Below are 16,882 nucleotides of genomic sequence, written 5' to 3' on the forward strand. Positions count from 1 at the left end.
TATAAGACAAACTCTTTTCACTTTTATTCTTCAAACCTGATTTCCAGATTGTGTTAACTGTGGTCACACCCTATTGGTCCTCTTTCTAAGGCCAAGTTGGTGCTCCCTTGTGCAAATCATAGAAAACTTTGCTTCCACTTCCTGTGAATAGACTCATCCATTGGTCACTAGCCAGGAGACCATTCTAAGGCCAAAACAGGATAAAGCCAACACAAATGAGAGAGACTTTATGGTCTGTCTCCATGGTTGCCCCCAGGATTCCACTTTGTATCTCATTGCCTGTCTTGCACCACTTCAACCTGAGCTATGTCAACCAGCTAGAAGCAGATACATGGCCAAGGAAGGAGGCGGGAAGTAGGCACGACTGTAATTATTATTCTTAGGATATGTTTTTATGGTGTAGGAATCACTTAAAATCCATTGTTTCCTTTAATTCGTACAGGACCTTTTTTTTTTTCAAGGGAAATAATTTTTCACCTCCTGGATGAGAAGGTAAATTAATGAGCACACAAGTGATTATTCCAGGGCTTTAGGGGGAGATGGCAGAACCAGGGTTTGGATCCAGCTTCCTTTTAGTCCAGATTCTTTCCTCTTTCCTTGGCATCACCTTCATTCTGTTTCCAAACATTTGAGCAGGCACCAGCAGCTCCAAAGCACCTGCGGTTTTTTTTTTTTTTTTTCCCTGTCTTTCCTTTTCCTTCTCCAACAGCATCATCCCCTAGGGATAGCACAGATGTGGTGGCTGACAGGGGAGACAGTGAGGCCCATTCTAAACTCCAGGCTCAACTTCTCATTGTTTGGGGGCTTGAAGGTAAATTTTTGTAAAAGGGAAGTGAAAAAAATAAAGAGCTCAGTCTTAGCCAACTGTTCTCCAAGGCATCCGCGTTTTCCTGAAAGACAAATACAGAAGAGGAGTTATCTTCTCAGCTGACATGGTTCCAAACAGGGGCTACTTGCCTCTCCCTCCTGACCAGACCTGGACTTTATGCCGAGCACCTTATTTAAGTCTGACCACGCTCTGGGTTCACCAAAGAACAGAATGCAGAGTCTAGGACCACATTTGCTTTGGGGGGAGGGGGGCAGTGTCAGGCAGTTCTGGGGTGAAGGTGAAGTGATACTGACTTCCTCTGAAATGAAGGGCAACATCCTGATAACTTGCTTTTCTGCAGCATTTGAAACAGATTGCCTTTTGAAAATAAAGCTCCAAATTCCTTTAGCTTCTGAATTTCCTCAGAATGAGAATAAAAACTACTGAAGAAACACCTCCAAGGATCTGAGACTGATAGGTTCTCTGGATCACTAAATCTGCGTTTGTATTTTTACTGTCCTGTGTTTCACTTTTCTTATGAATGTCTCTCTAATGAAAGCTTTCCTCACCCCTGAGCACCCAGAAGATGGAGAAATGAAACCAGAAAAAAAAAAAAAACAGCCAAAAATACCAGGTTCCTTAAACCTGAAAAAATCTCTTCTCCTTATCATTCTGCCTCATGAATTTTTGTCTGTGAATAAAGATGCATGGTAAAGCCATTCCCCAGGGTAACACAGTGTATGGATAACTGTACCCAGGTTCATGTAGTTGCCACGCACTCAAGGGTGAGCTGTTGACACAAGGAAAAAGATTTGGAAAGCAAGCAAGCCAGTCCAGAAGATGGAGGCCATGCTGACAAGACCATCTCAACCCAGCCTAGGTGTAAGCAACTTTAATCCCCAGGGGAGGGGGAAAGAAAGACAGCCAAGGAAAGGGAAGGACTGACTACTGGGGACTTCTAGGTTCCACTCTGGTGGCCTGTAAGAGGTGGTGATTGGTGATCCTGATGTCTGTAAATTTCAATAATATCTTAGTTACTCTTATCTTGTTGTCTTCAGCCTTGAAAGGTGGTGATTGGTGATCCTGATGTCTGTAAATTTCAATAATATCTTAGTTACTCTTATCTTGTTGTCTTCAGCCTTGAAAGGGGAAGAGACAGATTAGGTAAAGTTGGGACTAATCAACTTTGCAACACCAATTCCAGACACACACTCCCTAACAGATGACTCAACTGTAAATCTGACTCAATGGTTAAGGTAGCAAAGGAGGCAGATGCAGAGTGAAGGCAGAGATGCCAAGCTTTTCTATCCCAAAATTCATCACCCATCAGATATCCGCAGGTCCAAAGGAAGAGTTCCTACTTTTCACAATTGTGGCCCTAAAGTCCTTGAAAAGCAGCCCAGGCAACCAGAATCATCATGACCACCAGTCACAGGCGCTGTCTGTAGCAAAGCTGGTGGGAGACTAAAAATACATGGCTCAGCTGCGTGACCTCCAAAATGAGCATATTTTAAAGTCAACTGAAAGCAAGTGAAGCTGGAGGGTTTATTCAGGCTTTCCTTTGGTTACAACAAAGCAGAAGTGGGAGGACAGGGCTGGCCAAGAAAGCAGATGTCTAGCCTAAAAGGCTTTCAAAACCGATTTAACAAATAGTGGCAAAATCAGACAACAAAACCGTGTATTGATTTTCAGTTCTTAAAAGAAAGTCCAGAATATAACTAAATAAAATTCAGAGCATTTAAATCACCTTTCTCTTATGCCCAATGTCACTCTAGAGGGTGAATGGCCCTCTATATTGGCACTGCCTGGTTCTGCTCCCTAGAGTGGGTCTTGATAAAGGAAGGCCTTTGCTTTCAACATGGAGCCCAGGAATGGATCCTCCTCTCTCCGTGGCTGACTCTGCACTGCCTTGGCCAGGTCTTACACCCTGTTATGTGTGGAGAACTGGAGGCAGAAGGACACAGATCAAGGTCAGTTCCTCTCACTTCCTAGCCATGTGATGGGGACAAATAATCTCTCTAGGCAATAGTGAAGATTTGCATGTGTGTTTAAGATAAAAAACTTTATTTTACACAATGATTGGGCTATGCACTGAATCCAAATAAGCCGAATATGCTGACAAACTATATAGCATAACAAAGTGTTGTAAAATGCCTCCTGGATAATAATAAACACTATAGGTATACAATAGCACATCATTAAAGGAATCTGATTAATTCTCGAAACATAGTAGAATGCAATTTAAAAGTCAATTTTTAAGTAAAATTTTTTGGTGGTAGTGTTACTCAAGTAGTTTTCCATACAATTCTATGCATATAATTCTTTTACTGTGATACTTATCATAATGTGCTTTTTATTTTGATATGTTTTTAAATGTATAGAAAACTTACCAAAAAAACAACAAAAATTTCTCCTGAATATCTTGAAAGTAAATCATCCATTATCACCCATGAAAAAATTTAGTGTGTAATTCTTATAAGCAAAACATCCTCTAAAATAACTGTCAGTGGGGGCTGGAGATGTGACTCAGTGGTGAAAGTGCTTGCCTAGCATATTTGAGGCCCTGAGTTCAATCCCCAGCACCACCAAACTGTCAGCGGCAGGAAATTAATACAGATGCATGACCAGCACTTTAGTCTCAGATCCCATTCAGGTTTTTCCAATTGTTCCAATAATGTCCTTTATTGTAAAAGGGTCCAGTTCAACATCAGGTATTGCATTTTGATGTCCCTTGTGCTTAGAGTCCTTAAGTCTGGAATAACTCCTCAGTCTTTACATAAGTGTCATGGCTTTGGCATTTTAAAGATTATATTGGAAATGTCTCTCACGCTTCCTCATAAACAGATTCAGGTTGTGAAGTTCTGCAGCATTGGTAGGAGTATCAAAGAAGTGGTGCTGTCTTTTCATTCCATCCTATCAGGTGGTAGTTGATTTTGATTCCTGTCATTATTTGTGATAGCTTGATTAAGGTAGTATCTATTAAATCTCCCCCTGTGAAATTACTTTTTTTCTTATGGACCTAAAAATATTTTAGGATTCCATGAATAAACCAGTCCTCATTAACTTTTTTTCATTCATTAATTTCCATTGTCATTTCTTGGCCAAATTATTTATTACAGGTGGCTGCCACATAATGACTTTAAAATTCTCTCATTCCTTCTACACTTACCAGCATTCAAATGCTTGTTATCCTCCCCATTTATTTATCCACTCATTTAATTATATCAGTATGGATTCATGGGTTTCTCTTTTTATTCAAAGGGGTATAATCTGTTGCTCATTGTTAACTTGTGTTGATGCTCAGAATATTCCTGATTTGGCCATCTGATGCCCATGCAAGTTGACATTTCCTGACTTTTTAGGACAACACTATGTTCCAAGTTGATTTAATATTTACCCTTCCCCAGCCCTGGAATGAGCCATTCTTCCAGGTGTTCTGGTTGCTTTTATTGGATAATGATATGCAGAAATCAAGATTCAAGGTCTGGGCATTAGACATGCTTGTTGCTTTCTGGATGTTGTTGTTCTAGGTCATCTCAGTGGACAGTGCAGGGGAATATATGTGTGTATATAACATGAGTATTTACCGAATTATGTGTATACACACACATATTTTTGTCCATATCCATTTCTGTATTTATTTATCTACTGAATATCTGAGTTCATATAGGCAGCCTCCAATTCCAATCTAATACCTGCTCTAGGCTTCTCCTGCTCACTTCCCTGAGTGAACATCCTCTTCAATCAACATAGGCTGCAATGCTCCAAACCAGTAGCTACCACCATCTTTTCTATGTGCACTTTTAATAGCTTACTTTCTTCCTAATACATATTCACCCAAGAGGGGAAGGAACACAAACACAAAAATAAAAATACCAAGAAGATAATAAAGGGTGTTTGAAATACCATAAATCAGTCCCTACCTCTGTTAACATTTTGATATTTCCTCTTTATCCTAGAGGCAATTCCACTGGGAGCCATAATGGGAATAATTCACTGCTGTTAATCCTATAAGCTGATTTTTACTACTTGTCTTTTTCCTTTGTAATTAAATTTTCTTGAAAATTTGTTAAATATGTTAAGGCCTCCATTTTGTCCTCACTTACGGGACAAATGCAGGTTATTGAGGAAATAAAATTAGATCACATGTGCAGAAGTGCTTAGTAAATATAAATGGCCCCCAATTATATCATTATTATATTATTTTGTGCCTGTTTCCCTTCAGCCTGAGTCTAATTCATCTCTCTTCCTCACATTTTATCTTACCACCTATCAGAAATAGTATGATTGATACCAAAACAGTTGTATTATAAATTGCCAAGATTCTCCTAGAAGAATCCATGTATCTTGACAAAATTGGACAATTAAAGAAAAAAACCACAGTTAAAGAACTGGTTCCATCAGCGACCACTGAGTGACTAAACGAACCATTCTCACAAAGCTAAACCTATCTCACTTGCAAAACATGTGAAACATTTGTCTCCTGTGTCAAATGGCAGGGCAAAGGTCCCAGGTGGATAACAGGTATGAATTTGTTTTAAAAGGATGAAATCTAGGACTTTTTGATTTCATAGCTTAGGTCTGGGTGATGGGTAATTTTGGTGATCAACCTAAGTAGACTGAGAAACCTAAAAAGCTGGTGAAGCACAATTCTGGGTGTGTATGTGAAATGTTTCCAGAGATAGTTGGCACATAGCTCAGTAAAATGAGAGGAGCAGACCTGCTTTGAATGTAGGTGGCACTGTCCCGTGGCTGGGGGCCCAGAAGGAACAGATAGAGGAAGATGGGGAAAGCTTGCCTGAACTTGCCAGCTCAGTTCTTCTTGAGCAGCTGGGAATTTTGCTGATACTATCACCTGCCAACACCAGACACCAGCTTCTACAGCCTTTGAAAGTGGACTCACACCAGAGACTCTCCAGAGGGCTTCCAGGCCTTCAGCCTCCTCCGGGGGTTGGGTCATTGGTCCCTCCCATTGTGAGATTTTCGGCTTCTTGGACTGATTAGTTACTGATTTCCCCAGTTCTCCAACTTGCAAATGACTACTATGAGACTATCCTCTGACCATGTAAGCCCATCTAATAAATCTTCTTTTCTAACTGATTCTGTTTCTCTAGAGAGCCTTAATACAGATTTGGGTACCAGAAGGAGCTCTAAAGACACAATACTGTAATGATGAATTTCCTTAATTGGTTTTATGGTATCTGGAAGTGGCTCTCTAATTTGTCTAAACCTAAAGTATCTAAAGACTCTCCTGAAGAGAGTATTGATAGTCTATGGTGTAAATTATTTCATAAACAAAAAGGAAACACATTCAATGTGCCTGATAGGGAATCCAGCGATTCTATACATGATGCTTATAAATATTTTTAAGAAAACCAAGGAATATAATGATGTTGGCTGGTTGTCCCTAGCATCAATGGACATAATAGTAAAGGAAAACAATGTGTTCAGGGATTCAATTTCCCAGTGCCAAATTTACATAAGTAACCTGAACTCTTCCAAGTATGCCCTGAAGGAGAATCTTTTCTCTGGCAGATAAAGGGCTGAAGTTGCCAAAACCCAACCCCTCAACATGCAATTGGCTGGATTATAGTACAAATTTAAGTCTCAACCTGGAAGGGTGTCTGCAGTTAAAATGAAAGCACTACATGGAAACAATGGGATACTAAAAATTGGAATGGGGACCTGTGGGCAGACTCTGTTGAGGGCGGTGACATTGAACTCCTAAGTTATGATGAGTTGATTTTGCCAGAGGAAGTGGCCTCCCCATCCTCAGTGACAGCAGCACCCCCAACTCTTCCCCTATGCTACCGGCCTTTCCACCTCTGCCTGAAGGGACTAATCCAGCATTGCCCAAGGAAACAGAAGTGACCTTCCCTGACACAGTTATTAAGTGGACAATGCTGGTATTCCTCAGGACCCATCCCAACCACCCATTTTTGCCTCTAGACTAGTAATCAGACTTCAGTTTCAACAGACCCCTAAAGGCAAGGGGCACTGTGAGACTCCTGGGGAGGTGCACTACAGTGCAAATGAACTTCTCAAATTTTCTAATTCATACAAGCAGAGGTCTTGAGCACATGTGTGAAAATGGATTTTAATGATGTGGGCTAATGGTGGAAGGAACATAAAGTTGGTTCAGGCTGAATTTATTGATATGAACCCATTAAGCAGAGCTTCTGCCCTTGATTTATTTGCAGAGTTAAAAAGGGGTGCTAATGGAGCTGGGGATGTAGCTCAAGTGGTAGCGCGTTCGCCTAGCATGCATGAAGCACTGGGTTCAATTCTCAGCACCACATTAGAAAAAAAAGATATCGTGTCCACCTAAAACTAAAAAATAAATATTTTTAAAAAGGGGGGTGCTAACAGCGTATTTGGTTGGTTGGCTGAAATATGGATCAAAAGATGGCTCATTGTGAATGAGCTGGAAATGTCTAAATTGACTTGGTTTAATGTGGATGCAGGGATTCAGAGTCTCAGAGAGACTTGGCTACTGCAGTGGAGTTGCATTGCAAGACCTTCTCCTTCACACTGGGTGGGGAGGGGTCTAGAAGATGTGGCCTGCACCAGTACTTTAAGAAACAAACTTGGGAGTAGAGCACTAGCAATCTTCAGGAACTCCACATGCTTTTCTCCATATGCCAGACATTATAGTTAGAGCCATGGTCACTCAACTCAGAAACTTAAATGCAATGAGAATGTTTCTCCTGGGCTGGGAAGCTAGGAATCTAGGAAGCATGCAATTTTTTGTTGTTGCTGTTTTTCTTTTTTACCTTTTTTTCAGTGGCTCACAGCTAATAGTTTGTATGAGTCTCAGAAAAGATGTTGGACTTGGACTATCTAGCAATGCTAGAAAAGTTAATATTTGAGGGACTCTTAGATGAACTGAATGTGTTTTGCATTGTGAGATGGACATGAGCTTTTGGAGGCCAGGGACAGAATGTTAAGTGTAGATCTTAAATGTCCTCTGAAGGCCATGTGATAAAGGCTTGTCTGTCAGCCTGTGGTGCCACTGGGAGATGGTAGAAACTTTAGAAGGTGGGTCTACTGGGAGATCATTGGAGGTGTGTGCCCTTGAAGGCAATATTGAGACCCTAAGCCCCTTCCTCTCTTGGTTCCCCAGCCACCATAAGGTGAGCAAGTTTTCTCTGCCAACTCACTTCCTCTATGGTGTTCAGCTCATTGCAAGCTTAAACTCCTTCAGAGTGAGGAAAGAAAACTGTATGTGTAAGATGAAAGTCTGGTAGAAAAAAACCGACAGAGGAGTTTTAACCATGTTGACTCTCTGGATATTTCCAGGTTTCTAGCTCCTAGTAAATTCAACTGATCCTCATTCTGCCACATCTTCTGTGGGAATCCCCAGGCAAACTGCCTGCACCCTCTGAATTTTATTCTTCTATCAAAAAGAGAGATGCTGAGAACAAAACACCTCCATTTCTCCCCTGCCTCAGTTCTACATTATTTACAACATGACTTCATAGCTCATCTAATCAATCTTTTAGCAATTCCTCCTTCTGTTTAACTGAGGCTGGCCTTGTGACTTGCATCAGCCATTAGAATGTAGAGGGAATCAAGGCTTGACAGTTTCCAGCCTGGACCTTAATGGGCCACAACATGGTTCTATTCTCTCTTGGGACCTAATCACCACCGTGTGAAAAAGCCAGGCTAGCTTGCTAGAGAATGAGAGAAAATGTGAGAGAACAGAACACTGTTGTCCCAGCTGAAATCAGTCTTCAGACACTTGACCTACCAAACATGTAAGACAGTCCAGTCAAGAACAGCAAAGCCACATACCTTACCTGTAGACCTGTGAGCAATAACACAAGCTTATAAAGTCCCAAGAGTTTTAGATTGTTTGTTTTGCAGCAAAATACTAGCTGATACATGTGGTATAAAACTCAATGACTCTTAAAATGGAAAAGTAAGTTACATTCTAGTTGTACTGGAGAGAGCACTAAATTGAAAGTATAAAAACTTGGGTCTTAGGCCCTAGCCTGTCAATTTGGGGGGCATCTGATCTTGGAAAGAAACAACTCTCTCAGTTTTAGTTTGCTTATATTAAGAAATAAGATACATATAATATGTCAAGAGCTTTGTAATGTTTTGAACAACCAATAAAAAAATATGAAAAAAAAGAAATAAGATTCCAGTCCATTTCCTGTGTAAGTATTAATAACTAGTTTGCTGTAAGGATTGCTTGAGATAATACACTTGCAAATGAAGCCTGTGATTAAGAGAGTGTAATATAATTCTTGGTAGCAAAGCACCAGTGAGTTCTGTGTCCTGCTCTTTTTACCCTTTTGCTAACACAAAAGGAAGACTGTTTTAAAACAGACAAAGACATAAAGCAACTATGAGTAAGAGGCTTTTGCAATATGAAGGGAAAGAATCTATCTGGGTATCAGAAGGCCAAGAGAATCCGTCTTCCTCTTAAAGCCATCTCTATTATGATTCCTCTCATCACAGTTGCAGTAAACAGCAGGTGAAACAATTGTGTAATGCTAAAGGGTCAGATTTCTAGCAATGCAACATTTTATGAATCCAAGATGCAAAAAGCAAGAAGTGTCACAGTAATTGAAACATACACTTGAAACTTTGTGCTGTAATGCAAAGTTTGAAACTACAGCAGACAGGAAGACTGGCAGACATTCCTACATCTTATACCACCTCTTCACATTAGAGGTGACTTGTCCAATGTGAGCAAAGGTGATGGTAGAACCAGATGAGCAAAGACAAAGAAGTTCTAATCAGATCAACCCAGACACACCTAGGGCAGTGCAGCATAGTGGGAAAGCAAAGGATTTGGAAACTCAGGGCCATGAAAGAAAGAGAGTTCTTCCCTTTCAAAGTTTTTACTGTTACCAGTAGTCAAAAGACACTGTCTCTAAAGTCAATGCATATTTTAAATGAATAATAAGCAAATTATCATGTATTCTACAGTGTGTTTTCTCTGTAGCATTTAGTTATTTTTCAGAAGATGGTGTTAGGAGGAACATAAGTTTTAGCTTTTGATAAATCTGGTTGACATTTATTTAGCCTTAGGTCTGCTACATGAGTTTTATGACTTCATTATCACATGTGTTTGGGCCTCAGTTTCATAACTCTAAAGTGGTGATAAATTTGAACCTTCTAAGGTTGCCGAACGACTTATGCTCTCTAAGGGGATCTGTTTTGTCTTCTGTTTCATTCATCATTATGAAATGGACTGAATATTCTACATAATTGAGATATTTATAAAGTAAAGGAATTGAGAAATTATTTGAAATACTTTATATAACATATCAAACTCATTATCTGGACTAAGACATTTTATTATTGATTTTACAATGCTATAAGTTTGAAATATTCTTTTGGAACTAGCTGGCTAGAAAACAAAGGAGTGGGGGAGGGGAGAGAGAGAGATGGGGGGTTTCATTGTTTCATTGTATCCACTTTTCCAGCTGCATATCATACAGATGTATTAACTACATTTTGAAAAGGAAACTAAACTTGCAAAGGACAAAAGGGCCTTTTCAGGAAGAGCTTACAGAGCAGAGCCCAACCTAGCCAAGCAGGGAGCATTTAGAGTCACTGTCTACTACCCATGACAGTGAATCAATAGCTTCTCTCCTTTGCTGCCTCCCCATCAGTACAAGATCTATTTCTTTGGGAGAGGAAATCCCTTAAAAAGAAATTGTGACAATTAAAAACTTTATAAAAAAGGAAGATATCCAACTTTGTGACCAAGAGTCAAGGTTTGAGTCTCTGTCCTCAGCATTCTGGTAAAGAGAACAAAGGGAGGCTGAAATCTCCACCAGCACCCAGGGAGGGCTTGGGAAGTAAAGACGGTCTGAGGCAAGGCCTGGACCAGAGGATGTTGAACTTCAAACAATAGTGAGATGGAGTCACCCTAGGCAGGACCCTCTGGAGACTCCCCAACTAGAGCAAAGGATTGCAGACAGGAGAGGAGGGAAGGGCTGAGGGAGGAACTCTGCCCTCCCAGACTCCTATTCATCCAAACTCACCCATTGAGAAAGGCATGAAGGATTCTCTTTTCTTAAACTGTCCATTCTCCAGAAAATGCTCAGGGTTGAATGTGTCAGGGGTGGCCCACTCCTTGGGGTCCTTGTGCAAAGCGGTCAAATTGGTCAGGATCATGGTCCCCTAGAGAAGGCAGTGAAGAGTCAGGCAGGACTTGACCCACACCACACATCTAGGCAAAGGTAGGTGGTTCTCAGCGCCCCATGCTGGGGCCTGAGCACATTCTGAGCTTCCACACCCTCCCAACCCAACACCTGCTGAGCTCAACCTTCCAGGACCCTTCTCTTTGAGTGGGACAACTTAGAAGGATGAATTGGAATTGTCTTCTGAGAATTTTACCCTGGAGTTTTGGCTACTCTTGACTGCATAATAAAGCTCCTCTGCAGAAACAAGTCAGTGTAGGTCTGGGGAAGGGGCCTGTAAGCATCCATGAGAGAATTATGTGACAGCTGGTCGGTCCGCACAGTAATTAAATCAACCCAGCTAGTCAGTGAAGTGATAAGGAGGGCAGCTCTACAAAGGGGGAGAAAATGCATCTTTCACTGTTTCTGCATTTTCTTCCCTCCAGTGTGTAGAAAGCTGTGCCCAGTCCCAAAAGCTATTTGAGTAGCACAAGCAGATATCCAGGGAAAAGAATCCCTGTCCATCGAGGTATATGACAAGAAACCCTGGAGTCACTAGAGTGAGCCTTCTCTCACTACCTCATCCAACCCATCAGTCATGCTTGACACTTCTTTAAATGCCCCCTGATTCCCTCACCTCCATTAGGGACTGTCCACCACCACCTCTGCAGAGATCTTAAAAGTGGTGGGTGGAGTGTGATTTGAATTCTTGCTCATCCAGATTCTTGTAATCACTTCCTACTTATGCCCCACATCCTCTGTTGCCCTTTTCAATTTGCTCCACACCCTGAAAGCAGAGTGTGCTTTGAATATGGCTTAAATCTATGACAGCCCCCACCCACTCAGACCTCAAACTTGGTATTCAATAGCTTCCCACACTCCTAGTCACAGATCCATTCCTTAACCTCTCAGGGCTTCTCCTGTTCTTCTTGAGCTCTCACTACAGTGACCTATAACACAGGTCAAGTTTCCATTCATTTCAATGACTTTTTAAATACTGCTCACCTTGCCAGGAAATGTTCTCTTCCCCCACTTTTCCATTAACCAACTCCCAGCAATCCTTTAATCCTCAGCTCCAGCATTACTTCCTTCAGAGGCAAGCCTCCCCAGATCCTTGCAGCACCTGTTCCTCACTCCCCCTGGGAGATGCTGGAAGCATCTTTACAGAGGCAGTGAGTTGCTGGGAGCCATTAGCCAAGTAAGTAGGTATGACAATTTCCTTGCCAGCGTAACCCATGTTGCAGTGACATTGAATGTAGGTGACCTTGCTCAAGGAACAGGGCGGATTAGGGTGTTCCGGGTTTAAGATAATCGTGTTTAGGGCGTTCCCAGTTTAGGTTCCAGGTTTAAGGTTTAAGATTATTCCTCCTGGGAATAGGGCGTATCCTGCTGCCTGAGTTCCCCTTGAGTTCTCAGGGGATTCAGACAGTATATTTTGGAGATAATAGCCCAGTGGAGGTGGATTTGGGCAGAGAACGTGGATTTCCCCAGAACGTGATTGTAGATGGCTGGTGTGAGTTCGGGAATAAAGAGTTGCTGTTTGAATCTACAAGCTGTGTGGTGGCTCGTGATTGTGTGCCCAGCCAGACTGCGGCATTTGTGCCCAGCCAGACAGTGGCATTTGGCGGCCCGTGCGGGGAACTTCTGAAGCTTAGAGGTAAGTGAAATTTCTCACCCCTGAGGAAGAGCAAAAGAATGGGTGAACAATTCAAAAAACAATGTGTTATTGTTTTGATTTATTTTGTTTTTATTTCAAGTTGCCTGTTCCTAGAACTTTCTCAGGCAAACTGGGGAAAATGGTTGACTCAAGGTTTGAAGTTGTTCCCCTCCAAGCAAGAGAAATTGTTAGAGGAAGGAGGCACCCCAGTGAGACCAAGAACAATTAGGGCATATGTTGATACAATACAAAAATGTAGCCAATGGCTTTTTAAAGACGAGTTATTAAGTATATCAATGGGACCATCATGGTATCCTGTAGAAGGATTTTTCTTCAAGAAAAAGATGGCTAGTTCTGTTTACTACATTTGTGTAAGATCTTGGTTTTTACAGATATCTGATTAATTTACAAAGCTAAAGTGTTAAAATATCAACCACTAAATATGAAATCAAGTACTCTTTACTTATTAAGTTCCATAAGGTAATATATTTAAACATTATGTGTGTTTTCATAAATTGGTAAATGGAAAAATGTTTAATATTGCTTTGGTCTGTGTCTTTGCTAAAACAAGGTTACTAAGTGTTAAGATTCTATCATGTGTAATTTATATACAAAGAGTAGAAAAATTTTCAGTTGGGTTTCAATTATAGTATTATAGTATTATAAAAAACATGAAAGTCTTTCATCTTATTAAAGTGGAGTAATTTGTCTAAATCAGAAATTTTATAAGAGTTGTTTCAAAATGTGAATTTATAAAAAGGGTTAACGGTTAAAAAAGAGATAGAAAAAGATTCAAGATGTGGAAATATATTTTAATATAAAAGGTTAAAGGAAAAAGAAATGTTTCTAGATGAGATAATCTGTGTGTGGTAAAGTAAAAAGGTGTAAAATGCCATTTAAAAAGATTTTGAGGAAACTAGACTTACTTTAAAAGCTTGAGAAAGGAAGAAAGAAGAAAAAGATATTTGTACATGGCAGATTGAGACAAAGCTTCTCAATGGAGTTTAAAAAAAAAAAAGCCTTTGGTTGAAGGGCAGCCATGTAAACTAACATTAAAGAGATTTAAACAGAATCTAAGCCTCGTTTAAAAGAGTGAAGTTGTAGGTGGTGAAAAAGTACATTTAAAAGTGCAGTATAGATGATAATTAAAAGGCTTTAAAAGGTTAAATTGAAGGTGGTCGAGATACCTTCATGGCAGAAAAAAGATTGCTTTATTGCATCATTCAAAGCCTAGTTAATCTTAAAGGCATTACTTAAAAAAAATGGGAAGATAATAGGATAAAAGATATTTAGATAAAGAAGATTAAAAATTTAAAGTGAAAAACTTTAAAGACAGAAGTATAGAAAGTTAAAAAGAAAAAAGATAAAAAAGATGTAGAAAGATACAAAAGATGTAGGAAGACAAGAATTTTAAACCCACAAAATAAAAAAAAAACTAGAAGATAGAAATAAGATAGAAAATGGTTAAAAATGTCAAGTAAAGGTATTTCAGATAGAAAAATGCAAGAAGCTAAGACAACTATTAGATACAGACATATACTTATTGAAGCAAAAAGAGGGAATTGGAAAGGGGTATATATCCCCCAAAGATAAACTTAAAATAACCCTTTTTACCCTAAACTTTTTAAAATTTGGATTCATCAGGACTTAGTGCTGCGGAAAGACATATGTATCCAAAAAATGTACATAAGCCTAAGGTACTTTGGAAAGATATTCTAACAGGACAATGGAAAGGTCCTGACCCAGTGATTGTCTGGAGTCGGGGTTTTGTTTGTGTTTTTCCACAGGGAGAACAGCAGCCGATTTGGATTCCAGAGAGATTAACTAAAACAATTTCTACAGATCAAAAAGAAGATGATTTGACTCAAATCCATAACAGCTGATATCCAGAACTCCAGCTTGGCCATTCTTACATCTGTGACAGTGATTAACCAGGGTGCTTTTTTCAATAGCTATTTTATTATTGCATTTTTCCACATCATAAGGTTCTATTTTTATTTTTTGAGCTCATACAAACCTAGGTTAATGTTTTTCTGATCAGTTTTATTTTTTGACTGTGGAGTTTTTAAACATTGCAATGGAGATTTCACCCAGGTAAAGCTACAAGGCCTTTACTATTTTCTTATGTGTTGTACGTTTGTGTACACTCTTGTGTTTTGTGTTGTATGTCTGTATGTGCATATGTCCATATTTCTTATATGAGGAGCGCTAATGAAAAAATGGATCCGAATTATTATTATTTTTTTTTATTCACGTGATTTAAATGGTTTAATTTAAATTAGGTAAACAGCTGTTAAGGATTGTTTTTAAAGTAGGTTAACAGATCTGTTTGTTTACTTTCACCTTTCTTTTTCATTATATTTAATAATTCTTTTCAGGATAATGTCTCTTTAGCATCATTGCCAGAATTCCTATCTCATCCCAGTGCCGGTGAAGACAAAGATACAACCAGACTACAGCTTCTATGATAGCTATCACAGTAAACTGTATAAACTGATGCATCAATGAATATAACTCAACAAGTAATGCTCAATCAAGGAGTTAACTTACTTTGGGAGGAAACTTACTTTGGGAGGAAATGGACATATTGATAGATTCCTCCGCTTTGAACTGCTTGCAGAACTTGCCTGGACTATGTAACTATCGTTTGGTGCAGTGAATTGTGGTAATGCTGGCATATCTTTGCTGATGGTGTCACTAGTGATGCAAATTTTATTTCCTTGCCAGCGCACCCCATGTTAATTGTGGTAGTGCTGACATATCTTTGCTGATGGTGTCACCAGTGATGCAATTTTTCCCAAGGAGCCATCAATTGCCTTGGTCTTGTGGCATTTCTGTATTCTCCTCCCTTCTGCTAGTGATGGTCTAAACTTTGGGGGCCAATGGCTGTATGCTGGACCGGTAGTCAGTGACGGGTATGATCCAATTGCAGTGGTATCAACCTAAGACAGGAGGCTGACGCCTAAAGGTCAGTTTTCCGATGATGGGTAAGAACCATATGTTGAATTGGACAACCTACCAGGCACGGTCCTTAAGCCACATTGCTTGTTGTTTAATTAATCAGAAGGGGGGAGATGCTGGGAGCCATTAGCCAAGTAAGTAGGTATGACAATTTCCTCGCCAGCGTACCCCATGTTGCAGTGACATTGAATGTAGGTGACCTTGCTCAAGGACCAGGGCGGATTAGGTTGTTCCGGGTTTAAGATAATCGTGTTTAGGGCGTTCCCAGTTTAGGTTCCAGGTTTAAGGTTTAAGATTATTCCTCCTGGGAATAGGGCATATCCTGCTGCCTGAGTTCCCCTTGAGTTCTCAGGGGATTCAGACAGTATATTTTGGAGATAGAAGCCCAGTGGAGGTGGATTTGGGCAGAGAACGTGGATTTCCCTAGAACGTGATTGTAGATGGCTGGTGTGAGTTCTGGAATAAAGAGTTGCTGTTTGAATCTACAAGCTGTGTGGTGGCTCGTGATTGTGTGCCCAGCCAGACTGCGGCATTTGTGCCCAGCCAGACTGCGGCAGTGAGTATTTTCCTTGGGACAGTTAGCATCGTTGGTATATTTTGTAAGCATGACTATTTTGCTCAGGGTTATTTTTCTAGATCTAAAGATTCAGATACTTAATGAATATTTGCCAAATAACTGTTACTTTGAGTAAGAGGCTCAGCATGTAGGATCCCATTTTACTTCACATGGATCTTGTAGGGTGGGCTCAAATGCATTTTGTAGATGAAGAAATTGCAGCTGTGAGTGGTTAAATAATGTGCTCAGAGCCACGTTGTGGTGGGGCGAGGTAGAGTCACGTGAACTAGGTAGAGTCACGTGAACTAGGTCTATCTGATGTCAAAGCCATGGCTCCTAGCCTCCATTGCATGTAATCAATTATATTTCTCAGAGGCCAGGAGGATTATTAAAGTTGATGTGAAAAACCAGTGGTAGAAGAAGTCTAGTGAGATTGGCTGATTCTCTGGAGTTAAATGAATGGCTAGAAAAATGCAAACAGCACCTGGTGGGAAACTCAGGCCTCAGACTTCATTCATGAGAAGTTTCATCAGGAAGAAATAGTTCTTGTAGAAGCTGCATTTCCTGGCTCTACAGTGACAGTCACCAAGGAGTCACTGGGATTCTCTTTTGATTCTAACTCTGGAGATTGTTCCCAAGTACAACATATGTGGAGGGACTTGGACAAACTAGAATAGATCCAGTAGCAAGGAAGGAACTGTAAGTGTGCATCATAGAGAAAGAACCCTGGGGGACCCAGGAGAACCCTCTGCAGAGAT

General features: G+C 40.2%; 1 protein-coding gene across 2 annotated transcripts in view; it reads right to left on the reverse strand.

Annotated features, from left to right (window-relative positions):
• Cyp2j2 (cytochrome P450 family 2 subfamily J member 2) overlaps positions 1-16,882 on the reverse strand; it is a 43,740-nt gene continuing 26,858 nt past the window's right edge. Inside the window, exons 8-9 of one of the 2 annotated variants that reach the window (XM_071617890.1) lie at positions 10,813-10,951; positions 1-890 (exon numbers count right to left, since the gene is read on the reverse strand). In XM_071617890.1, coding sequence (XP_071473991.1) covers positions 712-890; positions 10,813-10,951 — 318 coding nt within the window. In that variant the 3' untranslated portion in view covers positions 1-711. Of the gene's footprint in view, positions 1,948-10,812; positions 10,952-16,882 lie in introns of both variants that reach the window. The other variant, XM_071617891.1, reaches the window with a different exon arrangement.

Source organism: Marmota flaviventris, chromosome 10 (genome assembly GCF_047511675.1).
Source record: "Marmota flaviventris isolate mMarFla1 chromosome 10, mMarFla1.hap1, whole genome shotgun sequence".
Taxonomy (NCBI): Eukaryota; Metazoa; Chordata; class Mammalia; order Rodentia; family Sciuridae; genus Marmota; species Marmota flaviventris.